This window comes from Rhinichthys klamathensis, unplaced genomic scaffold, assembly GCF_029890125.1.
Source record: "Rhinichthys klamathensis goyatoka isolate OS25496 unplaced genomic scaffold, OSU_Roscu_1.1 h1tg000657l_1, whole genome shotgun sequence".
NCBI lineage: Eukaryota > Metazoa > Chordata > Actinopteri > Cypriniformes > Leuciscidae > Rhinichthys > Rhinichthys klamathensis.
This window is the reverse complement of record NW_026607100.1, coordinates 491,051-513,937: the sequence shown is the minus strand read 5'-3', so window position 1 is coordinate 513,937 and position 22,887 is coordinate 491,051. Positions and strand designations below refer to the sequence as shown.

The 22,887-nt window shown below is 40.6% G+C and overlaps 1 protein-coding gene across 2 annotated transcripts in view; it reads right to left on the bottom strand.

Annotated features, from left to right (window-relative positions):
* Positions 1-10,205: 10,205 nt before the first annotated feature.
* dscamb (Down syndrome cell adhesion molecule b) overlaps positions 10,206-22,887 on the bottom strand; it is a 173,110-nt gene continuing 160,428 nt past the window's right edge. Inside the window, exons 27-33 of one of the 2 annotated variants that reach the window (XM_056241621.1) lie at positions 22,327-22,503; positions 22,172-22,202; positions 21,963-22,078; positions 21,365-21,514; positions 20,521-20,718; positions 17,931-18,233; positions 10,206-11,386 (exon numbers count right to left, since the gene is read on the bottom strand). In XM_056241621.1, the coding sequence (XP_056097596.1) occupies positions 11,013-11,386; positions 17,931-18,233; positions 20,521-20,718; positions 21,365-21,514; positions 21,963-22,078; positions 22,172-22,202; positions 22,327-22,503 (1,349 nt within the window). In that variant the 3' untranslated portion in view covers positions 10,206-11,012. The remainder of the gene's footprint in view (positions 11,387-17,930; positions 18,234-20,520; positions 20,719-21,364; positions 21,515-21,962; positions 22,079-22,171; positions 22,203-22,326; positions 22,504-22,887) is intronic. The other variant, XM_056241622.1, reaches the window with a different exon arrangement.

Sequence of the window (22,887 nt, the reverse complement as noted above, 5' to 3'; positions counted from 1 at the left end):
CAGGACCTCTTTTTATGAGCCGAAGTCTTCTTCGCCTGAAGAACGGTCCTCAGATCCGGCTTCGACTTAGAAGACTTCGACTGAGAGTGTTGCGCCTGTTTCCAGTGTTTATGTGGAGGTGCACGAGACGAAACACTCTCTTTTTGTTGCGCACGATATGAGGAGCTCGACGGCTGGGGCTGCTCACGCCCAGCAGCCCCAGGGGGTTGGACACGGCGAGGGAGAAACTTTTTAAACGCCTCCGCTTGCTTCTTTGACTCTTGAAATCTCTCGACGACCGCATTGACTGCGTCGCCGAAGAGACCAGAAGGCTCAAGCGGAGCATCTAATAAAAAAGCCCGATCTTTTTCTTTTATTTCGGCCAAATTTAACCAAAGATGCCTCTCAGTAGCTACAAGGGCTGCCATAGACCGCCCAATTGCTCTGGCGGTCTCCTTAGTAGCCCTGAGAGACAGATCGGTGGCCCGACGAAGTTCTCGAACCTCGTCAGGACCCACTCCCTCACTCCTATCCAGATCCCCCAGCAGGTCAGCTTGGTAAGCCTGAAGCACTGCCATAGTGTGCAGACATGCTCCAGCTTGACCTGCTGCCGTATAAGCTTTGCCCACTAACACCGAAGTTGCTTTAAGCGGTCTAGTGGGCAAAGCTGAGGCCTTCAGAGACGATGCTGGACCAGGTGACAGATAGCTCGCAAGCGTCTGTTCAGCCTGGGGCATCGCCTCATAACCGTACTCTTTCAGCCCTCTTATACCTGAATATAAATGAACTTGAGGGCTGAAAAGACGTGACGAGTACGGTTTATCCCATGATTTAGATAACTCGTTATGTAGATCAGGAAAAAAGGGAAGGCCCCGTGGTGGAGGTGATGTAGCTGAAGAAAGGAAACGCTCGTCTAATTTGCTTTTGGGACGAGCACCCCTTTTCTCAGCTGGCCATTCAATATTTAATTTTTCTACAGCCCTAGACATCACATCCACCAGCTCCTCATATGCTGGGGAAACAGGTGGCGAATCTCTTTCCCCAGTGTGTGTGCTTAAACTGTCCATACTCATCGCATCAACCTCCTCAGAGGAAGAGCAATGAAGTAATGGAGGGCTCTCTCCCCGGGCGGAAGAAGCCGCAGAGCGGGCTTCCGACACCGGGGGGAGAGCACTGGATCCTCCGGGTAAGGAAGGAGAAAAGGCCCTCGGACCCGTCTCCAACCCCTCCGAAAGATCCTTTTGCGATCCCCAGGAATGCATTCTCCGCGCTGCCTCGGCAGCAGCGGGTCCTGCACCCTGAGGATCGCGAGCCTGCCCACTCTCTTTATCAAAGAGTGACAGGCGAGAGCGGAGCATGCGAAGCGGAAGCATCTCGCAATGCTGGCACTCAGCCCCCTCGAAGGCTGAGACCGCATGCTCCATTCCCAAACAAATAACACAAAGCTCGTGTGTGTCCCCACCCGTTAAATAACGCGGGCAGGGAGAAGCACACTGCTTGTACATTTGTTTCGCCATAACTCTTCCAATATAAATGCAACAGACAACAATAAATAGACAGAGACAGAGTAACACAGATCGCTTGCTGAGACACAGAAGCTAATGCCGGCTTTCACCGGATGTGCTTTTATCCCTTCCTGGTCATGACGTCACCCGCCCGTGACGCTCATTCTTTCCATTGGACTAGTTGACATTGATGCTCAGACGCATTCACGCTGGGGGCGTTCCCCAAAGCGTCGATGACGCATCGCGAGTTCCCTCGAAAGGGAACTGTTGCTTGCGGGTGTTGTTGCTGCTCATGATGCTACTGGAAAACTGACGGGATGTGTTACGGGAGACCACAGCCACATCTGAGTTCTCACTTGATCCATCTTCCCCTATTATGATGTTTTGATTTGGACCTTTCGTTGTTTATGTTTGGTTGGACTGATGTCACTTGAACTTACACTCACATTCTGACTGACAATTACGCTGATCACTTGACATTTCATGTTTCTTACATTAGTTGAATAAATCTTATTGTTCATGCAGCGGTTGTGTGGCGTCTCCCTTACGTTGTTGAGATCTAAGAATAGAATCGTAACAAATGGGGGCTCGTCCTAAAGAGTAATTAGATGACAACAAATGAGAGTTTGTTTGATTAAAATTTAGATATTGTTTAGCTCATTTGATTTATTAGGTGCTCTGTTGGATGTTAATGTGAAAAACAAGTAAATCCTTGTTTATTCACATTATTTTGGAGATGCACGTAAAACTTTGTTTAGTTTGGAAATGTCCCCTGAGTTCGAAGGTAGTCGTCATTGAAGGTAATTGATGAAGCCTTATTCAGTTTTCCCCAGTAGGTATTAGCAACGCCTTGCGTTGATTTGTTATTTTGCCTTTTTTATTTTTGTGCAGGCTTTTGGGTGAAGCACACCGCCATATGGATTGGGCTGTATTGCTCAGTTTCGAAACCATCGGTATCTGGTGTTTAATGTCGCTTTACTCTTGAAAGCTGCATGAAGATAAGGCATAATACAGTTTAGTGGGTTGATAGGCAGGGTAGAAGGGGAGTAGGTGAATGAGTGTTTTGTCTGTGGCTTACTACGTTTTTAAATGCACTTACTTTAAGTTGAGAGAGTAACCAAAAAGTTTAAAGGTTAAAATGACATCCGTTGAAGAATTTGTTAAAGCTCCGTCGGAGGACGTGTTTAATTTGTTTGTGAAGCAACAATTGTGGGGACTTGTAGAGCAATTTAAAATTGGTGATGTGGATAAACGAATAAAGAAGAATGAACTTCGTTCTATTGTGAGAGATTAATCTTTTGTTCGTTTCCGCAAAGAAAAAACATGACGTTGAAATAAAAACTTTGTTGGATATTTTCTCAGGGTTGTCTTTTGAACAGAACAAAGAGATTTTGCACATGCAACAGATTCATGATAAAGAATTGGTCAAGGAAACTAAACGGTATGAGTTTGACATTGAAAAATTAAGAACAGATCATTTACTCAAACAACACGAAATTGAATTTGCACAGAAAAAAAAAATTCAGAACGGGAGTTTGAGCTGCAGGCGGAACGTTTGAAATTGGTGAAGGAAGGTAAATGATCCCCAGAACGTGGTGAAAAGTTACATTTGTCTGGCAGTTTTGACTTTGCCAGTAATTTCAGACTGCTCCCTAAATTTAACAAACATGACCCTGATGTTTTTTTTCTCTTTATTTGAGACCATAGCTGAAGAGGGGAATTGGTCAAATGCGATCCGAGTTATTTTCAAACTGTGATTACAGGCAAAGCACAGGAGGCATACGCAGCGCAATTACGATGGAGGACAGAAGAGATTATGATAAGGTAAAAGTGACTATCCTAAAATCTTATGAACTCTATTGGAGTTACACAACACGTGTCAGGACCGACTCATTGTCGTTAACATACTTTAGATCTAATTTTATCACATGGAATCAATGTTGATGCCGTTGAAATTCTGCAGCAGAGCGATGACATCTCAGATCATAATCTAGTCTTGTGTAAACTTCATTTAGCCAAGGCTGCAAAACCAAATATGGTAGAACTATCACTTCTGCCACTAAAGATTGCTTTATAAATCTTCCTGATCAGTTTCAATTTCTCAGCATCCCAGATAGCTTTGAAGAACTCGATGTTACAACAAACTATTGACTCTCTTTTCCAGCACTTTAGACATGGTTACTTCTTTTTCGCTTAGAAGATTAAGGAAAATAGTCCGACGTTGTGGTTTAAAAGCACACTCGCGCCCTCAAGAGAGCAGCCAGAAAAATGGAGCGCAGCTGACAAAAAACAAAACTAGAGGTTACTTTGCATTTTGTGGAAGGTCAGTGTTACTGCCAAGGTTTGAAATTAATACCCGCCAACCCGGTAAAAATCAACGGTAATGCTGTCAAATCATGAGCCAATTTGGCGTGTTACTTATTATGTTTACACACTTTGCTGGGGAAGTTCATGTAAGCCAAAGATTTAGCGCAAATACTTAACTTGTGAGTCATCATGATATATTAAATACAGCGTATTGCGCAGAATCTGCGCATTTCTGGCTTACTTGAACACACACGTCTCTACGCAACAAATAACGCCTCGCTTGATTATTTGCATTGACGCAATAGCGGAGATTAAAAAGTGTTTGGTTAACAGAAAAGACAGTGCTATTTTCCAACATCCTACATTTTTTTGATGTCCTTTGTACTGTATTGATCATTCTGTCCACTTAAAACACATTTTTGGTGATGAGGCTGAAAGAGGTAGGGAGGAGATGCTGGATGACAGGATTTTGTTAGAATAAGAAATGAATGAATTAAATCCAAAACTTTATTATATGTGTGTGTGTGCATATATATATATATATATATATTGAATGGCCGGTAACTTCAAAATTTAGTAGCCAAATTGGCCGGTGAGTGAAAAAGTTAATTTCAAACCCTGGTTACTGCATTCAAAAAGGCCTTAAAAACTGCTTGATCTGCTTACTTTTCGACTCTTAGAAGAGAACAAACACAACCCTAGGTAATTATTTGATACAGTGGCTAAATTAACAAGAAATAAAGCTTCAACTTCAGACGTTTCCAAACAGCACAGTAGTCATGACTTTATGAATTTCTTTACTTAGAAAGATTGATACTACAAATTCCATTCATTCTTTGCTGTAGGGGAGGAAAAATGACTAAACTTGTTAAATCATCAAAATCAACATCATGTACAGTATGTTAGACCCTATAACAACTAAGCTACTGAAAGAGATGCTTCAAGAAGTCATAGATCCTCTTCTTAAAGGGGTCATGAACTGCATTGTTTTATTGTTTTAAAATGTTTCTTGGGGTGCAATTATAATGTTGGTATGATTTTTACATCAAAAATTGTCATAATGTTGAAATAAAAGGCATTTTTCCTTCCCTGATTTTAGCCCTCTGATTTGAACGCTGTGTTTGAAGGGGCGTGTCTGTGTGAGACTTCAGTGTAAACGCCCACTGCTGTGATTGGCTAACATCTTTGCATATGAAATAGTTACTATTACATGTGAAATTCTCTTGAAAACCTTTAGCATGTTTTTACTATTACAGCTCTCAAGGTTAACTAATTGTGAAAAGTGTTGATTATAGCATTGTATTTAGATCTATGGCATTATATTTAGATCATGGCATTAAAGGTTGCAGTTGGTGAGCATGTGCCGATCACAGACATGTTGAGCGCATGAATGCAGCGATCTCGTCATTGCAACTTGATTTCGACACTCTAACTAATTCTTTTATCATAACTAACAGTGCAAATGTAATGTAAATAAGAGATTCGTTGATAAAAACTATAGATAAAAGGGCCTTTGTAAGGGTCGGGACTCTGTCGAGTCCATATCGTTAAAGTCTGTTTGCAAAGCCTGCGACGAAATGGCGACTGATTTACCAAAGAATCCACAGTGAAATGTACCGAAAACAAATAAATAATGCTCCACTGAGACATTTACATTGTTGAAAATATTAACCACATTCCTAGCATTAGGATCCATTGGAAGGTAATGTTATTTTTAGTTCATTAATCCCGTATCATACCACAATGAGTCGGTCTCTGGGCTTGGTTACAATAAAAGCTGACAAACAAGGAAGTTTTTAGTTCTGAAACTTACAGGATATTCTTATAGTATGATGACCTCGAAAGCTCAAGAAAATTTTGATTTCTCAGTTCATGGCCCTTTAAATATTATTAATTCATCATTGTCATTAGGATACATACCAAATACCTTTAAGATGGCTATTAAAACTCTTATTTTAAAAAAAAGAAAGAAATCAGATTGTGATTGCATCTGTCTAGTTTTACTCGATGTTAGTGCTGCATTTGATACTATCGACCACAAAATTCTTTTGAATAGACTCGAAAATCATGTTGGCATTAGTGGAATTGCATTGGCATGGTTCAAATCATACTTATCTGACCGTTATCAATTTGTAGCCATAAATGAAGAGGTGTCTTATCGATCACAAGTTCAGTATGGAGTACCACAAGGCTCAGTACTAGGACCATTTCTTTTCAGCTTGTACATGCTACACTTAGGAGAAATCGGTAACACTTTACAATGAGGTTTCTTTTGTTAGCATTAGTTAATGTATTAACTAACATAAACTAACCATGAACAATACATTTGTTACTGTATCTGTTAATCTGTGTTAATGTTAGTTAATAAAAATACAGCTGTTTAATGTTTGTTCATGTTACTTCACAGTACATTAATGTTAACAAATACAACATTTGATTTGAATAATGTATTAGTACATGTTGAACTTAACATTAACCGAGATTAATCAATTCTGTAGAAATGCAGTTGATTAATACTTCATGCTCATTAATGTAGTTAACTAATGTTAACTAATGAAACCTTATAAGTGTTACCGAGATATCATTAGAAAGCATGGCGTTAGTTTTTACTGTGATGCTGCTGATACTATTTTTCTTCACGACCTGACGAAACTTACCAATTCACAAAATTAACAGAATGCATAGTTGATTTAAACAACTGGATGACTAGTAATTGCCCACAACTTAATTCTGAAAAAACAGAGGTTTTAATTATTGGACCAAAAAACCTCTGCACGTAATAACCCAGAATACTGTCTAACACTGATGACTGCTCTGTCAAGTATTGTACCCCTATTGCACAACCTAATTGTTCGACCAGATCTACTAGAGTTTAAATCCTCAGCTGAGGGCAGCTCCGTCTCATCGACCTTCACCATCAGCTCTGGATATTGCTAATAGGGACAGAGTAGAGACCCTGGCCCTATGCTCAATCATACTAGGTTAGTGTCCTATCCCTGAAATATTCCCAGCTGATGTTTGTGGGGTACTCACTATACCTGTAACAGTACTATGACTGTCCATATTTTCCTCATTGTTGACTTTACATTCAGAAATAACACAACCCTGAAGTGACAGATCACTTTCTGAAAGTCACAATGCACTGACATTTTCATTACAAATTCTGATCGTTTTTTTTTTTTCTGATTCACAACGTCATCACCGTCATCTCTTTTAGGATAACAGGATGTGGCCTCACAAATGGGTCCCCAGTGATCTGTAGTCGCTGATCTCTGAATCCGGGTCATGGCACCAATCTGTAGCAGACTACTCATATCACCCATAAACCCCCACTGACATTGCCTTTTTTGTGCCTTCTGCAAACATAAAATGGAACAGTGTTACAACAATTGTCTCTGTTAAACAATGTCTCCTTAGAGTGCTTTCTGTAACCAGGGAATATAGCACTGATTGAAGAAAGGGGTATATCAAATATATAGTACAAAGTATAAAGCACTGTGTGAGCAGCTATGTGAATACATGGCACAGCAGCTGAATTATCACAACGTTGCCTCTCAAAAAGTAGCCTTTTGTTTCAGTTGTTTGCAGGTGAATATCCACTTCATCTAGCAATGTTTGTTCTCTGTGTTCTAATGTATGTCAGTAAACTGTACTGTCTGTTTGACTGACTGAGATACCGCTTCAGATGATTCAGTGAGAGGGTTTTTGCAAACCCACTCGAGCAACTCACATGCATTGAAATGAAAAAAAAAAAACACCAATAGAATTAATGATTAATTCACACATTATTGGTTCAGTAAAAGGAAATATGGGACACAAGTAATAACTTCTGAAATATTTACAGGGAAAATGTTTCTCATGGTACGCATCCCAGACAGCAACATAGTGCCGGCCCAGATGCGGCCCACATCTGGTTACGTGTTGAATCCACATGTACCAGATGTGGGCCGGATCTGGGCCGACATTATGTTGCTGTCTGGAACAGCGAATACGCGTATTGTTCAAAGAGCTATTTAAGTGGTTTGAACAACCTTAAATGAAAATAACTAAATAAGAGACTTTTTTTACTTGGATAGAATTACAGAGCCTAAATAAGCAAAATACAGGATATCGGACTCTTAACATCCTATCTGTTGGCTGACACGATACCTTCAATAACTCCCTGTACACGTCCCACAGATTCCTAAGACAAAACGTTCTACAACTTAATATTAACAATTATTATTACAGGTTAAAATTATAATTGAGTGAAATTTCTTGTCTAAGAAACTCATCTGTATATTGTTCCTTTGAGAGAGATGAAGGTTATTCCATGCACTTTTGTCTTGAAGGAAGAAAGCAAACTGGATCTAACCAGCAGAGAGAGAAGTGGACGGCCCAGGTGCAAGAGAACAGAGTGAAGACTCGAGGATGCATGAGCTGTCATTACTGCACGTAGATGATTCTTTGATGAACAGAACGTTTGAAGAATAACATTTATTTGAAATAGAAATAGTCATTTGTAACATTATACATGTCTTTACTGTGATTTTTCAACAATGTAACGCATCCTTGCTGAATAAAGGTATCAATATCTTACAAAAACATAAACATTTCATAGTAATTCCAAACTTTTTATGATAGTGTTTTTTTAGAGAGATTTCCACTATGTTCATTTTTTTTTAAATACCTCTTTTATAAGTATTTTATGTCCCCTATTGTCATCATTGTCAGATATCCATGAAAACATTTAAAAATCAGGTAATAACAACATCAGCCTTCATCGTGAATGTCTTCATCCATATTTCATCAGCTATGAGTTCAAGATAACACAGCCTTTGGTTATAGTTTATATTTATTTATATATCAGATACTCTAGATACTCATGCTTTAGTTTCTTTTAACCATAATATGGAAACTCCGCCACAGAAGTTGAAATTATATTAAATTATTTTTTTTATTTTCTTAGAGGGTTCTACAACTCTGGGAATTCAAAATGTTACTGCATTTAATTAATATCCAAAACATGGTCATTTTGAATGATAGATTTCTCAAGTCACTACATTACCACACTATTAGTATGCACTATTTTTGTATGTGATCATTTTTGTCAACCTTAACTGAAAGAAAGAACTTTTTTAGTAAATTCATTGTAGTTCTTGGAGTTGAGTTGGAAGCTTCCAGATAAAAAGGAACTAGTAAAAACCTTGAGCGCTGATGCCTTGAGTTATACGGCAGATACTATGTATTATTAAAAATGTTTGTAAATTTTAGTTGTAAGTTTGACTCATGTTGTTTGTCTGAGCAACCATGATCTATTGCTTTTTTTCAGGAGGCATTTGACTTTATTTATTGGAAGGTGTTCATAAAAAACAAACAAATGTCACATGTTTTTGGAATTAAAAAAAGAAGAAAAAAAAATCCGATTTGCTTTAATGTGAGTAAATGTATATGTTGGTTGGCTGCATGTGCTGGTTTTCAGCTGACTGCAGAGAAATCCACACAAACAGAAGAGCGCCCCCTACAGGCAGCAGCCAGAGCTTCTTTCATAAACATCTCAAAAGACACAGTGCCATCTGTTGGTTATGGCCATGGATGGGAGTCTGTAACCTGGGCACAACATTTTGACCTGGTTTTTGTGAATATTTGTGAATTTTCCTGACTTAAGCTAATTCTGAATATACATGTACATATATGTAATTTTGATTCTCATTTCAGTCATTTTTACATCAAGTGTCATATGATTTACTATTTTGGTCTTTGTGTTTAAGGCAAGCGTAATTTAAACTGATGTCTACACTGACATTCGAAAGGCAGGCTGACAACTGAAGACATGAATGGCAAAAACGAATCATGAAATAGAGCATTAGATATCAGAGTCCCGTTTTTTTTTTACTATTCTCACCATTAGACAGGTTTTTCAATTATAGTTTAGAGACTGTGTCATTAGTTTGTCTCTTTATTGTCACTCATCTTCGGGTTTATTTTTCATTATGCATTACTGAATACATTCATATCTGTTAGTACTCCAAGATGTCCAAGAATTACGAAATTATTAGTAAATCCAGTGTCATATTGCTCAATTAAAATATCTTCTCTTTGTTGCGTGTCTTACACAAAACAGGCCACACCATCTACAAACAGGTGAATCAGATACCATTCATTCAAGGAGCTGCTGGAGAAAACTGCATATAGACGTTTAGGTTTCTTCCACGGTTCTCTCTTTGTGTCACACATGCTCTGCAGCTCATCAGATGAAACTACCGTTACGCAGTCACAAAAAGCTCCAAAAGAGGAAAAAAAGACAAGAGAACCCAACAGTTTCACTTTTCTAATCAAACCAGATGTGTGCAAACATGACTAAGGACTTTATTTACCAAATCTTTTTTTTCTCTCCCTGTATTATCCACAAATAAAAGTGATTTCTTCATGTGTATGTATATATTTATATATATATTTATATGTATGTTATAACATATCTTATAACATATAATGTCATAACATATATTACAACATTATATATTCCCTTAGTGTGACAAAAAAATCTCTTGGATTATTTTTTTTTTATTTTCAGGTCCCCATGCAGTCCTTAGAAAGCACAACATTCTGAGACGACTGGAAACTGTGGACGTGTGTCCAACCTCCAAGTTGGACTCGTTGTCCTTCCTCCATGTCTTCTGCGATCGTCAGATACACAGGCGCGATAAACAGCTACGAAATTTGCCGATCACACCTCGTCGTTTCATCAAAACAGTAGAGTCATGGATAAAGAAAGCAACGTCTTCCCGCAGAGCTGACCACACCCCGCCTTTTTAAACCATTTTTTGATAATTTTTCTCTATTTTTATATAATAATAATAATGACTATAGAATTATCCTTGATATAAATTCAAAAGTAGTTCCTCTGTCAATTTAAATAAATAATTTTGGCAATCTTCATAACGGTGGTATTTAAAATAAATGAATGATTACGTAAAAAATCCAACTTAATCAGAAAAGAGGGCAAGAGAAGAAGGAGAGAAAAATAAAGTGTAAAAAAAAACAGCAGAGAGAGAGGAGAGAGAGAGATGAGAAAGACAGAAAGAAAGTCAGATGCAAAGAAAACTATCCACTTCTTTAGGAATTCAGAATGTATGTACAGGACTCATCTCTGAATCAGAAAAGCGCTCGTCTTTGCAGCGGGTCCTCACGTTTTGTGTGTGTGCGTGACAGTGCAACGTGGTCCGTAGCTGTAGTCCTGTGTTATACAAGTGTGTAGGACTTTGCGTAGGGGTTGTTGCTTTGTTTCAGGTGTCCTCTGGAGTCTAACAGCGACTCCTGGGAGCTGCTGAGTTTGGCAGCCTGGGCCAGGTCGCCCGGCTCGCGCTGTGGCAGTGTAGAGGCAGTTCCCGGCTGCCACTGCTGTACCGCCTCTCTGCTGGGGGGCCCGGAGGAAGAGAGGGCTGACGAGGGGGTCTCGGAGGGTGTGGGGGCCAGCAATGCTGGCCGCTTCGCCAATCGGCTCTTCTGTGGGTCCATACAAGTCTGTCCTGTGGCCTCCCGACCTGAAGGGGCCGCTCCCCGGTTCAAAAGGAAGTCCATACGTAGGTAAGGGGGAAGATGGACCAGCTCACCTCCTACGAGACAGACAGGGTCATGTAAGTGTGAGCACAGCTCAAAGATCAGATTTGCTTTGCACAATGTGATAAATAAGGGGGGGATGGATGGAGAGAATAGTCTTTAAAGGAATGTTCTGGGTTCAAATCAATCTGCCAGTTTCAAGCTATATCAACAGCATAGGACAGGGCATAACAGGATAGGTGAGGTTTACCCTTTAGTCAATGTTGTTTTCTGTTTACGAGTGTACAAAATGTCATTGAACATTATTTATAGTGCACCTATTGGTTAAGTTTAGGGTTGGACAAGACAGGACAGGATAGGGTAGATTTACAATAGGATAGGGAAGGTTTGTTTTAGGTAGATATGTTATGGTAAAATAGGTTATGTTTAGAGTAGGAAAGGTTAGGACAGAACAGGACAGGACAGGACAGGATAGATTTGCTTTAGGGTAGGATCGCGTAAACTAGGATAGGTTAGGTTTAGGGTATAGGATAGAGTAGAGTCGAGTATGATAGGTTAAGTTTAGGATAGGATAGGATAGAATAGGATAGAGTCGTGTCGTGTCATGTCGTGTTGAGCTGAGCAGAGTAGAGTCAAGTATGATGATAGGTTAGGTTTAGGATAGGGTAGAGTCGTGTCGTGTCGAGCAGAGCAGAGTAGAGTCAAGTATGATGATAGGTTAGGTTTAGGATAGGGTAGAGTCGTGTCGTGTCGAGCAGAGCAGAGTAGAGTCAAGTATGATGATAGGTTAGGTTTAGGATAGGATAGGGTAGAGTCGTGTCGTGTCGAGCAGAGCAGAGTAGAGTCAAGTATGATAGGTTAGGCTTAGGATAGGGTAGAGTTGTGTCGACTCGAGTAAAGTAGAGTCGAGTCGAGTAGAGTAGAGCAGAGCCGAGTCGAGTCGAGTCGAGTAGATTCGAGTAGAGTCGAGTCGAGTCGAGTAGAGTGGAGTCGAGTAGATTCGAGTAGAGTCGAGTAGAGTCGAGTAGAGTCGAGTAGAGTAGAGCAGAGTCGAGTATGATAGGTTAGGTTTAGGATAGGATAGGGTAGAGTTGTGTTGTGTCGAGTAGAGTAGAGTAGAGTAGAGTAGAGCAGAGTAGAGCAGAGCAGAGTCGAGTAGAGTCGAGTATGATAAGTTAGGTTTAGGATAGGACAGGATAGGGTAGTCATGTTGTGTCGTGTCTTGTTGAGTCAACTCGAGTAGAGTAGAGTAGAGTAGAGTAGAGTAGAGTAGAGTAGAGTAGAGTAGAGTAGAGTAGAGTAGAGTAGAGTAGAGCAGAGTAGAGCAGAGCAGAGCAGAGCAGAGTCGAGTAGAGTAGAGTCGAGTATGATAGGTTAGGTTTAGGATAGGACAGGATAGGGTAGTCATGTTGTGTCGTGTCTTGTTGAGTCAACTTGACTCGAGTAGAGTAAAGTAGAGTAGAGTACAGCAGAGTAGAGTCGAGTATGATAGGTTAGGTTTAGGATAGGATGGGGTAGAGTCGTGTTGTGTCGAGTCAAGTCAAGTCGAGTAGAGTCGAGTATGATAAGAGTAGAGTAGAGTAGAGCAGAGTAGAGTCGAGTATGATAAGAGAGAGTAGAGTAGAGCAGAGCAGAGTAGAGTCAAGTATGATAGGTTAGGTTTAGGATAGGGTAGAGTTGTGTCGACTCAAGTAGAGTAGAGTAGAGTAGAGTAGAGCAGAGCAGAGTAGAGTAGAGTAGAGTCGAGTAGAGCAGAGTCGAGTAGAGTAGAGTCGAGTTGAGTAGAGTAGAGTCGAGCAGAGTCGAGTAGAGTAGAGTAGAGCAGAGTAGAGTTGAGTAGAGTCGAGTATGATAGGTTAGGTTTAGGACAGGATAGGGTAGAGTCATGTTGTGTCGTGTCTTGTTGTGTCAACTCGACTCGAGTAGAGTAAAGTAGAGTAGAGTAGAGCAGAGTAGAGTCGAGTATGATAGGTTAGGTTTAGGATAGGATAGGGTAGAGTCGTGTCATGTCGAGTCGAGTCGAGTATGATAAGAGTAGAGTAGAGTAGAGCAGAGTAGAGTTGAGTATGATAAGAGTAGAGTAGAGCAGAGTAGTGTCGAGTATGATAAGAGTAGAGTAGAGCAGAGCAGAGCAGAGTAGAGTAGAGTCGAGTATGATAGGTTAGGTTTAGGATAGGATAGGGTAGAGTCGTGTCATGTCGAGTCGAGTCGAGTATGATAAGAGTAGAGAAGAGTAGAGCAGAGTAGAGTTGTGTATGATAAGAGTAGAGTAGAGCAGAGTAGTGTCGAGTATGATAAGAGTAGAGTAGAGTAGAGCAGAGCAGAGCAGAGTAGAGTAGAGTCGAGTATGATAGGTTAGGTTTAGGATAGGATAGGGTAGAGTCGTGTCATGTCGAGTCGAGTATGAGAAGAGTAGAGAAGAGTAGAGCAGAGTAGAGTTGTGTATGATAAGAGTAGAGTAGAGCAGAGTAGTGTCGAGTATGATAAGAGTAGAGTAGAGCAGAGTAGTGTAGAGCAGAGCAGAGTAGAGTAGAGTAGAGCAGAGTAGAGTAGAGTAGAGCCGAGCAGAGTAGAGTAGAGTAGAGTAGAGTCGAGCAGAGTAGAGCAGAGCAGAGTAGAGCAGAGTAGAGTAGAGTAGAGCAGAGCAGAGTAGAGTAGAGCCGAGCAGAGTAGAGTAGAGTAGAGTCGAGCAGAGTAGAGCAGAGTAGAGTAGAGTAGAGTAGAGAAGAGTAGAGTAGAGTAGAGTAGAGTAGAGTAGAGTAGAGTAGAGTAGAGTAGAGTAGAGTAGAGTAGAGCAGAGCAGAGCAGAGTCGAGTATGATAGGTTAGGTTTAGTATAGGATAGGGTTGAGTCGTGTCATGTCGAGTCAAGTATGATAAGAGTAGAGTAGAGCAGAGTAGAGTTGAGTATGATAAGAGTAGAGTACAGCAGAGTAGTGTAGAGCAGAGCAGAGCAGAGTAGAGTCGAGTATGATAGGTTAGGTTTAGTATAGGATAGGGTTGAGTCGTGTCATGTCGAGTCGAGTATGATAAGAGTAGAGTAGAGCAGAGTAGAGTTGAGTATGATAAGAGTAGAGTACAGCAGAGTAGTGTAGAGCAGAGCAGAGTAGAGCAGAGTAGAGCAGAGTAGAGTAGAGTAGAGCAGAGCAGAGTAGAGCAGAGTAGAGTAGAGCAGAGCAGAGCAGAGTAGAGTAGAGCAGAGTAGAGTAGAGAAGAGAAGAGTAGAGCAGAGTAGAGTAGAGCAGAGTAGAGTAGAGTAGAGCAGAGTAGAGCAGAGTAGAGTAGAGTAGAGTCGAGTAGAGCAGAGTAGAGTAGAGCAGAGTAGAGTAGAGCAGAGTAAAGTAGAGCAGAGTAGAGTAGAGTAGAGCAGAGTAGAGCAGAGTAGAGTAGAGCAGAGCAGAGTAGAGTAGAGCAGAGCAGAGTAGAGCAGAGTACAGTAGAGCAGAGTAGTGTAGAGCAGAGCAGAGTAGAGTCGAGTAGAGCAGAGTAGTGTAGAGCAGAGTAGAGTAGAGCAGAGTAGAGTAGAGCAGAGTAGAGTAGAGTAGAGCAGAGCAGAGTAGAGTAGAGCAGAGTAGAGCAGAGTAGTGTAGAGCAGAGCAGAGTAGAGTAGAGCAGAGCAGAGCAGAGCAGAGTAGAGTAGAGTAGAGCAGAGTAGAGCAGAGTAGTGTAGTGTAGAGCAGAGTAGAGTAGAGCAGAGTAGAGTAGAGTAGAGTAGAGCAGAGTAGAGCAGAGTAGTGTAGTGTAGAGCAGAGTAGAGTAGAGTAGAGCAGAGTAGAGTAGAGTAGAGCAGAGCAGAGTAGAGTAGAGCAGAGTAGAGTCGAGTAGAGCAGAGTAGAGTAGAGTAGAGTAGAGTAGAGTAGAGCAGAGTAAAGTAGAGCAGAGTAGAGTAGAGTAGAGTAGAGTAGAGTAGAGTAGAGTAGAGTAGAGTAGAGTAGAGCAGAGCAGAGCAGAGTAGAGTAGAGTAGAGTAGAGTAGAGTCGAGTATGATAGGTTAGGTTTAGGAAAGGACAGGTTAGAACAGGACATGACAGGTTTGGTATAGAATACGATAAGGTTTGCTTTCCACAGTGTGATAAATGAGAACAAAAATGGATGGAGGAACTAGTTTTAAATTAATGTTCTAAATTTGAAATATAATTCCGGATTCAAGGTCTGTTGACACCATAAATCAGGAAAGTACAGGACAAGACAGGATAGATTTTGTATTGGATAAAATAGTCTTTGTATTGGATAAAATAGGTTTAGGGTAGGATAGGATAGGATAGGATAGGATAGGATAGGATAGGATAGGATAGGATAGGATAGGATAGGATAGGATAGGATAGGATAGGATAGGATGGGATAGGATAGGATGGGATAGGATTCAATTCAATTCAATTCAATTTAATAAAATGTTTCAATTCACATTGATTTGTATAGCACTTTTTCACAATACATATTGTTTCAAAGCAGCTTTACATAAAAATGCATGTCTACATTACAATTTAGAGTGATCTGTTATCAGAGGTGACTGATAGGATAGGATGGGACAAGAAAGTACTTTATTGATCTCCTCCTCATCCAGTTGTCTAAACAACTAGTAGAATTTATAAACTGTGAATCCTGTACGGATCAGACACATCTCACACAAAATGACGGAGTGCAGTATTATATACAACTTGTTCCAATAAGGCCAGTGATTAAAGTTTATATCACATCCAATGTCTCCATTGTGATAGTAAACTGCTGTTTTGTAAAGACAGACGATACCTCTACAGCACAGGATGCAGATCGCCCCTACTTGGCCTTAAGGAACAATGCCAGGTGCTCTCACTAACCAAAGTCTTCCTGTCTGGGGGATTAGTGCAGATACATTCACAATGAGACGGTAACACTAAACGCCAATCAGTAACCCAAGAACCGTCTGGGGCCTGAAATCAGCCCTGGGTGGCCCAGACGCAGGCCACGTTAAGCCCATCGATGCGAAAAGAACATGGCAGTGTGTTTGGACAAAAGCCTTCAAGCCTGTACCCATCAACACAGGAATTGATAGCACACTGCAAGAGTGACAGCTGACTGGTGAACAGGTAAACTGAGGAACACGTGGAAAAACACACTCGCACACATATATTACTGCTCGAAAGTTATAATAAGAATAATATAAGGAATAATTTCTATATTTCTATTTGCACAGTGTAAATAGCAACTAAAAGTATTTTCTTTACACTAAGTGCAAATAGTGTTAAATGCTATGTACACTGTGTAAATAGGATCTATCACTATTTATGTATGCAAATAGTGCCAGATACTATTTGCACTATAGTATATTATAAAATAGTATACAATAATAACATATTCAGTGTAAATGATTATATTTATTAAAATCATAAATGGATGCTGTCCCTAAAGCCCTCCCCTAACCCTACCCACTAAACACTTTATTCCCACTATCAAATACCTGTTAGGCACTTTATTTCCACTTATTCCCGAATATTTTCTGAATTTTTATTTAAAATAAATGCCTCCCTGAGCGGATACGTGATGGGAAAAAGGGCAGATTCAAACTCGGGTCAGTGGTGTCAGAAGTAAATGCCACCCGTCTTACTCTCCTGTTATCAGCAGGATTTATTTAATAATTTCATCTGGCTAAATCAAACGATGGTGGCCAGAGTTAGTGTAAATAGCCTCTGCCCACAAGGCAGGCTAGTTGCACCTGGTGTAAATAGATACTCATTTAAAAAAAAAAAGAAGTCTCTTATGCTCACCAAAGCCTGCATTTATTTGATCAAAAATAAAGTGAAAACAGTAATATTGTGTAATATTATTACATTTCGTGTGATCTACTGACGCAAATGAAAAAACACAGATGCAGCCGGATCATTCCCATAATGACTAAAGCAATATACCAAGAGCAGCACAAATTAGCGTCTGTTTTTAGACATGCTTTTTTGTGGCGTCAAATAATGGCACAAATACCATTAAATTGACTAGCGCAAACCTTAGTAAATCACCTTGCATGATTTATTTAAATAATCTCCTTCCATAAATTTTGCGCCTGAAAGGGTAACTCCAACAAATGCATATGCAATAAGGTCAGCCGGAAAAATAAATGTGTCCACGGCTTTACATTTTTCACTGCGTGTCTATAGTAAATCCTGACAGTAGTTTTTGACGGCAAAAAAGAACTTGCGCTGGTGCAAGCTGTTATTAAACCTGGCCCTAAATGTCTTTACTCTCACTTTTGATCAGTGTCATTAGCATTTCAGTAACCCTCTTCTTCAACTACCTTGCTCCATTCTGGTATGTAACACTCACTTTTTACAATCCAATCAAATCCTGATGGATATTTTTTTGAGTCCCTCCTTACTTTTTTTTCATGATGAATATCCTGTTCTACTCAGAAATATGTCCAGTTATGAAAGTAAAAGGACTAAAACAGTGTTTTGCTTGGAATATGGGATATTTAATAAAAGTAGAGACTCAATGATAATTAAACTCCACCCTAAAAACAGTGGAGATGACGTTCCCAGTTTTAAAATCAAGCGAGAATACAGCAAATTGGTTTTCTGAAAGCACAAATCGAGGTTAGGCAGTTGACGCTTCATCATGTTTGCAGCCTTACCGGGTCTGTGTGCTTTGGGCACGGCCATATTCATGACCCGGCTGGCGTCCTGTGGTTTAGGCGGGGAGGCTGTGAATCTGCAGATGCCTGACTCTGACGGCGTGCTGGACGTCAGGCTGTCTGTGTAGTCATTGGTGCCGGCCGTCATCTGTTCGGAGGATGTGTCTGAGATGAAGCATTCTGTGATCGTGAACTTAGCGTGTCGCAGCTGTTCCTCCATCTTGGCGTGTTCGTAGGCACGGGCTAGTTCCTCGTACGTGGAGGAGGCGCTTTCTGTAGACACCATACTGCTGCGAGCTCGGTCTGAGAGAGAGAATACACATGTCGTTATATATCACAAAGCTTTTTACCACATGGGTAACATGGGGGGGGGGGGGGGGGGGGGGGGGCTATCATACACCCCGCGAAATGCAGCGCCAGGCACGGCACAAGTGTTTTTTGCTAGTTTCAGCCCGACGCAGTTATCATTTTAATGTCCTGCGCCACGATGTTTAAATAGCAAATGCATTTGCGCCCATTTGTTCACCCATGGGCTGCTGCTCTGAAAACGAGGTGTGTTTTGAGGAAACTGAAATAGGCTGCGCAATTGACTAGGGCTGTCACTTTACGTTCGAAAATCGATTGCACAATCGATCGGACCAACCAACACAAGTTTCGAAAACGAAAATAGGGAATCGATTTTAACGGCCTTTTTACCAAAAATGTGTTTTAGGTGGACAGATCAATACAGTATCAGAACATGCAGGATGCTGGAAAATAACAATGTCTTTTCTGTTAACCAAATTCGCTATTACTTCAATGCAAGTGAACAAGCGCGCCGTTATTTGTTGCTTAGTGACGTGTGTGTGTGTGTGTGTGTGTGTTCAAGTAAGCCAGAAATGCGCAGATTCTGTGCAATACGCTGTATTTAATATATCATGAGGACTCACGAGTTACGTATTTGCGCTAAATCCGCGCAGATTTGTCTTACACGAACTTCCCCAGCAAAGTGAGTAAACACAGAAACACGCCAGATTGGCTCGTGATTTGACAGCGTTTCCCGACAAAGTTCATTTTTACCCGCGTTTGGCGGGTCGGAGGGTGTTCATTTCAATCCCTGAATGTTGCACTCCTGTTTATCATTGTGCACGAAACTTCACGCCAATAAATCATCAGAAATATTGCGACTTGTGCGCGTCTCAAGCGCCCTCTTTACGCGCGTCCTAATGCCTGTTAGGTGTCCGTGGATTTGCCTGTATTTGGTGTTGAAAAGGGAAACGTCTTTAGACATGGAAAATCGATTTTACAATCGATTCAATGAACACTTATGTGTCAAAAATCTATCAGGATTTTTCCACAAAAGTGACAGCCCTACAATTGACCAACTGAAACCTGGTCTAAAGTCAATGGTGCAATATTTTTTTGTTATTTAAAGGGCGCATTAGTAATATGCGCCCATTGGCGGGTCCACAACGCGCGTACACTCTGCTTATTACACACACAGGGCACACAAACATGCCAAATATTACAAATAAAAGGATTACAATGTAAAAGATTAATATTGTGTACATAAAGATATGGTGAAATCCGGCTTGTCTCATAGATGGTCTTTAACCTCGCACACGAGCGAATGGGAGATGAGACTCTGATTGGTTAATTGCACGTTATGCCCAAAACACACCCTTTACTCATTAAGAGAATAGGGACAACCCTTTTAGACCATGCGCCGAGAGCGCCGACCGTTTTTCCCGTCGTTAAACAAGCAAAAGTGGATTCGCACTTGAGCTGTGCGCTTTAGACCATGCGCTTAGATCGTTAAAATAGGGCCCGGGATGTCGAAGCAATGTCAACTGAAACAAAGTAGTTAAAGGGGTCACATCTTATCATAACTTTTTTTTTACCTTGAGGTCTGGTAATATATTCCACTGATAATGTCAGTCAAGGTTTCTTGCACCCAAAAAGTGTCATAACCACCTTCTTTCTGCCAGCTTTTCCTATTATTCTGTGGAAATGACATGATTGGCTAATGCTTTTCCTGTGAAATTAGCAACACAATTTAATAAAAAGTTGTGAGTTTGCTGTCCCAAGCAACCAAATCTTTCATGAAAAAAAGTAATCCACATGAATCGAGCAGTTTAATACAAGTCTTCTGAAGAGACACTGCCGCTTTATATAACGAACACATTAACTTTACGAAGTCTTTATGAACTTTTTGAAGCCTGAAAATGTTGAAAGTCTGAAAAATTCCAATGGATGGACAAAAGTGATGAGAGGATATTACAAATATCTTAATTTGTCTTCCAAAGATGAATGTAATCTTATAAGTTTGGAACAATGTGAGGTTGAGTAAATTTCCATTTTGGTTGAACTAACTCTTTAAAAATAATGTGATGTTCTGGTATTCAGCTGTCCTACTTCATCCTTATTACTTCACTATGACTGGGCAGGCCAAGTGGCAGAATAGGCGTTGGCGTAAATACGGATAATAATAGTTATCTGTATGACATCAGAAAATCACAGATTTTGGGACAAAACCATGCTGTTTTTGGACTGGGGAGGACGTTTTGAGATCTAAAAGTGATCCGAGTAAACAGAAGCTGATATCTGTTACCTGTGTCCTGAGAGGGACTGACACTGTAGCTGTCGCTCTCTTTGTCCACTGAGCCCGTGGCGCGGGGTGTGGGCAGCCTCCAGTCGGTAGTGAGAGTGTGTGAGGAGACGGGGGGATGTGGTCGGTTCAGGGTCCACTGGCTGGCGTAGCGACTGCGTGTGGCGGGACCTGCTTTAGCCGTGCGGCGGGCAGTGGGGTCTGAGGGAACAGAGACATACACCCGTTAAAACTGTACAACTGTACCGTGTGTCAGGCCTAAAAGTGTAGATTGAACACACCGCAAAGGCAACAGCCAACCAGCATTATGTTCTGTGCCTGCGTGAGAGGAAATAATTGTCTATGTCAACAAGTGGCAGTAGTCTATATTCGTCATTCATAAACCATAAACAAAACAGCGCTTGCCTACCATTTTGAATATTAATCAATGTTGATCACTTTCGACAATCAAGACGGCCTTGTCGTACTGAAAATATTTTGGGGTGGGATACATTAAAAAGTAAGTCCTTTTGCAAGAGTAAAATATAAAAGAAGTATCTATACTTTCAGTGTAGTAGTAGCTCATTACGGTATATGCACTTAAAGATGTGTGTCCACCACCGATGTATGAATCCTTTGAAAATGAATCTATGAATTCTGTCCAGGAATCTTTGCTATAGTATTTTATGATTTGCGATTCACAAATTCTGATCTTGCATACTATGTACATCTGCTAGACTACTTTTGGTCAGTTTGTTGATGCCATTTCTTATTACTGATTGTGACTATGAAATCATCTACACGAATGGGTGCATTAATGAGACTTTATGACATCAACAGAACCAAGCCCATAAAGTTCAATTCTTACTTGTACCAGGTCTAGCGTCAGACACGTCTACTAGCGGTCCAGTGGCCTGAGATAGAGACTGGTAATGCACTGTATGGGTGACGGTTGAGGACTTCTGTTTAGATGTTTCTCCAAAGTCATTATCCGTCAATAGCACTGTGGAGCGGTCATCTGAAAGAAAGAAGAAAACAGGTCAATGAAAGCAGAGAAGACCATCACGCAATAAACATTTTCTTATAAACATGATGTTATTGGTTATTTCCTCAACAAGCCACATGGCTCCATTAATCACTCACTGTATTCCCATTTTAGAAAGCATGACTAAATTATACACTGCAAGAGTAGAAGAATTAGGAACCATGTGAATGAGAAGACAACATGTTGATCAATATGAAAATAGGAAAACATAGTTACGCCCTGAGCTAAAGACGGCCACCTTTAGGAGTTGGTCAACCATCAGAGTTTAAAAACTCATGACTCATTTGAGCTAAATTTACCCGTTTCTCTTACGTTTGCACAAACGGTGCAGGATGAGTTATGTGAAAATGTTTAAATACTTGGGTTGTTAGGTGTTTGTTAGAAAAGGGCAAACCCCTAACATAACATAATGGTCACTTACCGATTGTCTCCATAGTGTCTCTCTCCTCGATGAGTAGCTGAGCACGTGGGATATCGATGTGCATCCTCAGAGTCTGCTGCTGTTTGTTCACGGTGTCTGGTGTACGTGCATTTTTACTGGAGAAACACATCCAAACAACAGAAAACAATTACACGCACTACTTTATGACGAAGTGCACTTGTTTATAAGCCGACGCTATAGTTCTTTACCTCATTAGCATCTCTGCTAGGCTCTTTGCATCTGTTGAATTAAGAGAAATGAGGAAGATATGAATTGCAAAACATTGATGACAAGAAGACATTTCTGGAGTGTCCTCAAGGATCTATGATGTTCTGTTTGCAAGATACGGCATGTGTCCACAGACCTCGTAATCTCTTGAGTCTCTGCTCTCTTCTCCTCCTCCTCAATACCAGAAGAACAATGAAGACCATCGAGATTGCCACCAGAATGCATATGATTGTGACCATCATCTTTAGTCCTTCATTGCCCTGCCTGTTCTCCTGGCTGGGGTCCACAGTCTTTGGCAATGGAGCAATTGTGCCTGGAGAAAGAAGATTGAGTAGTTCTGGTCAAGGTCCGGTCATAACCAAGTTTTGATATCTACTCATTTTTTAGTCCATTTTCATTTTCCATTTTAGTCCGTAAACCAGCTTATTAGTTATGCCATTTAAATGATTAGTTCACTTCAGGATTACAATTTCCAAGATACTAATGTCTTTCTTTCTTCAGTCGAAAATAAATTTTTGAGGAAAACATTCCAGGATTTTTCTCCAAATAGTGGACTTCATCAATGTTTTAAATTCTGAAGTGAACTAATCCTTTGAATGGCATAACTAATGTTCAGACAAGGAAGCAGCATTTTTGCCTTTGGACAGCATGGCGATGCTGGTTTACCATTTAGACCAGCAGCAAATCAACACTAAAC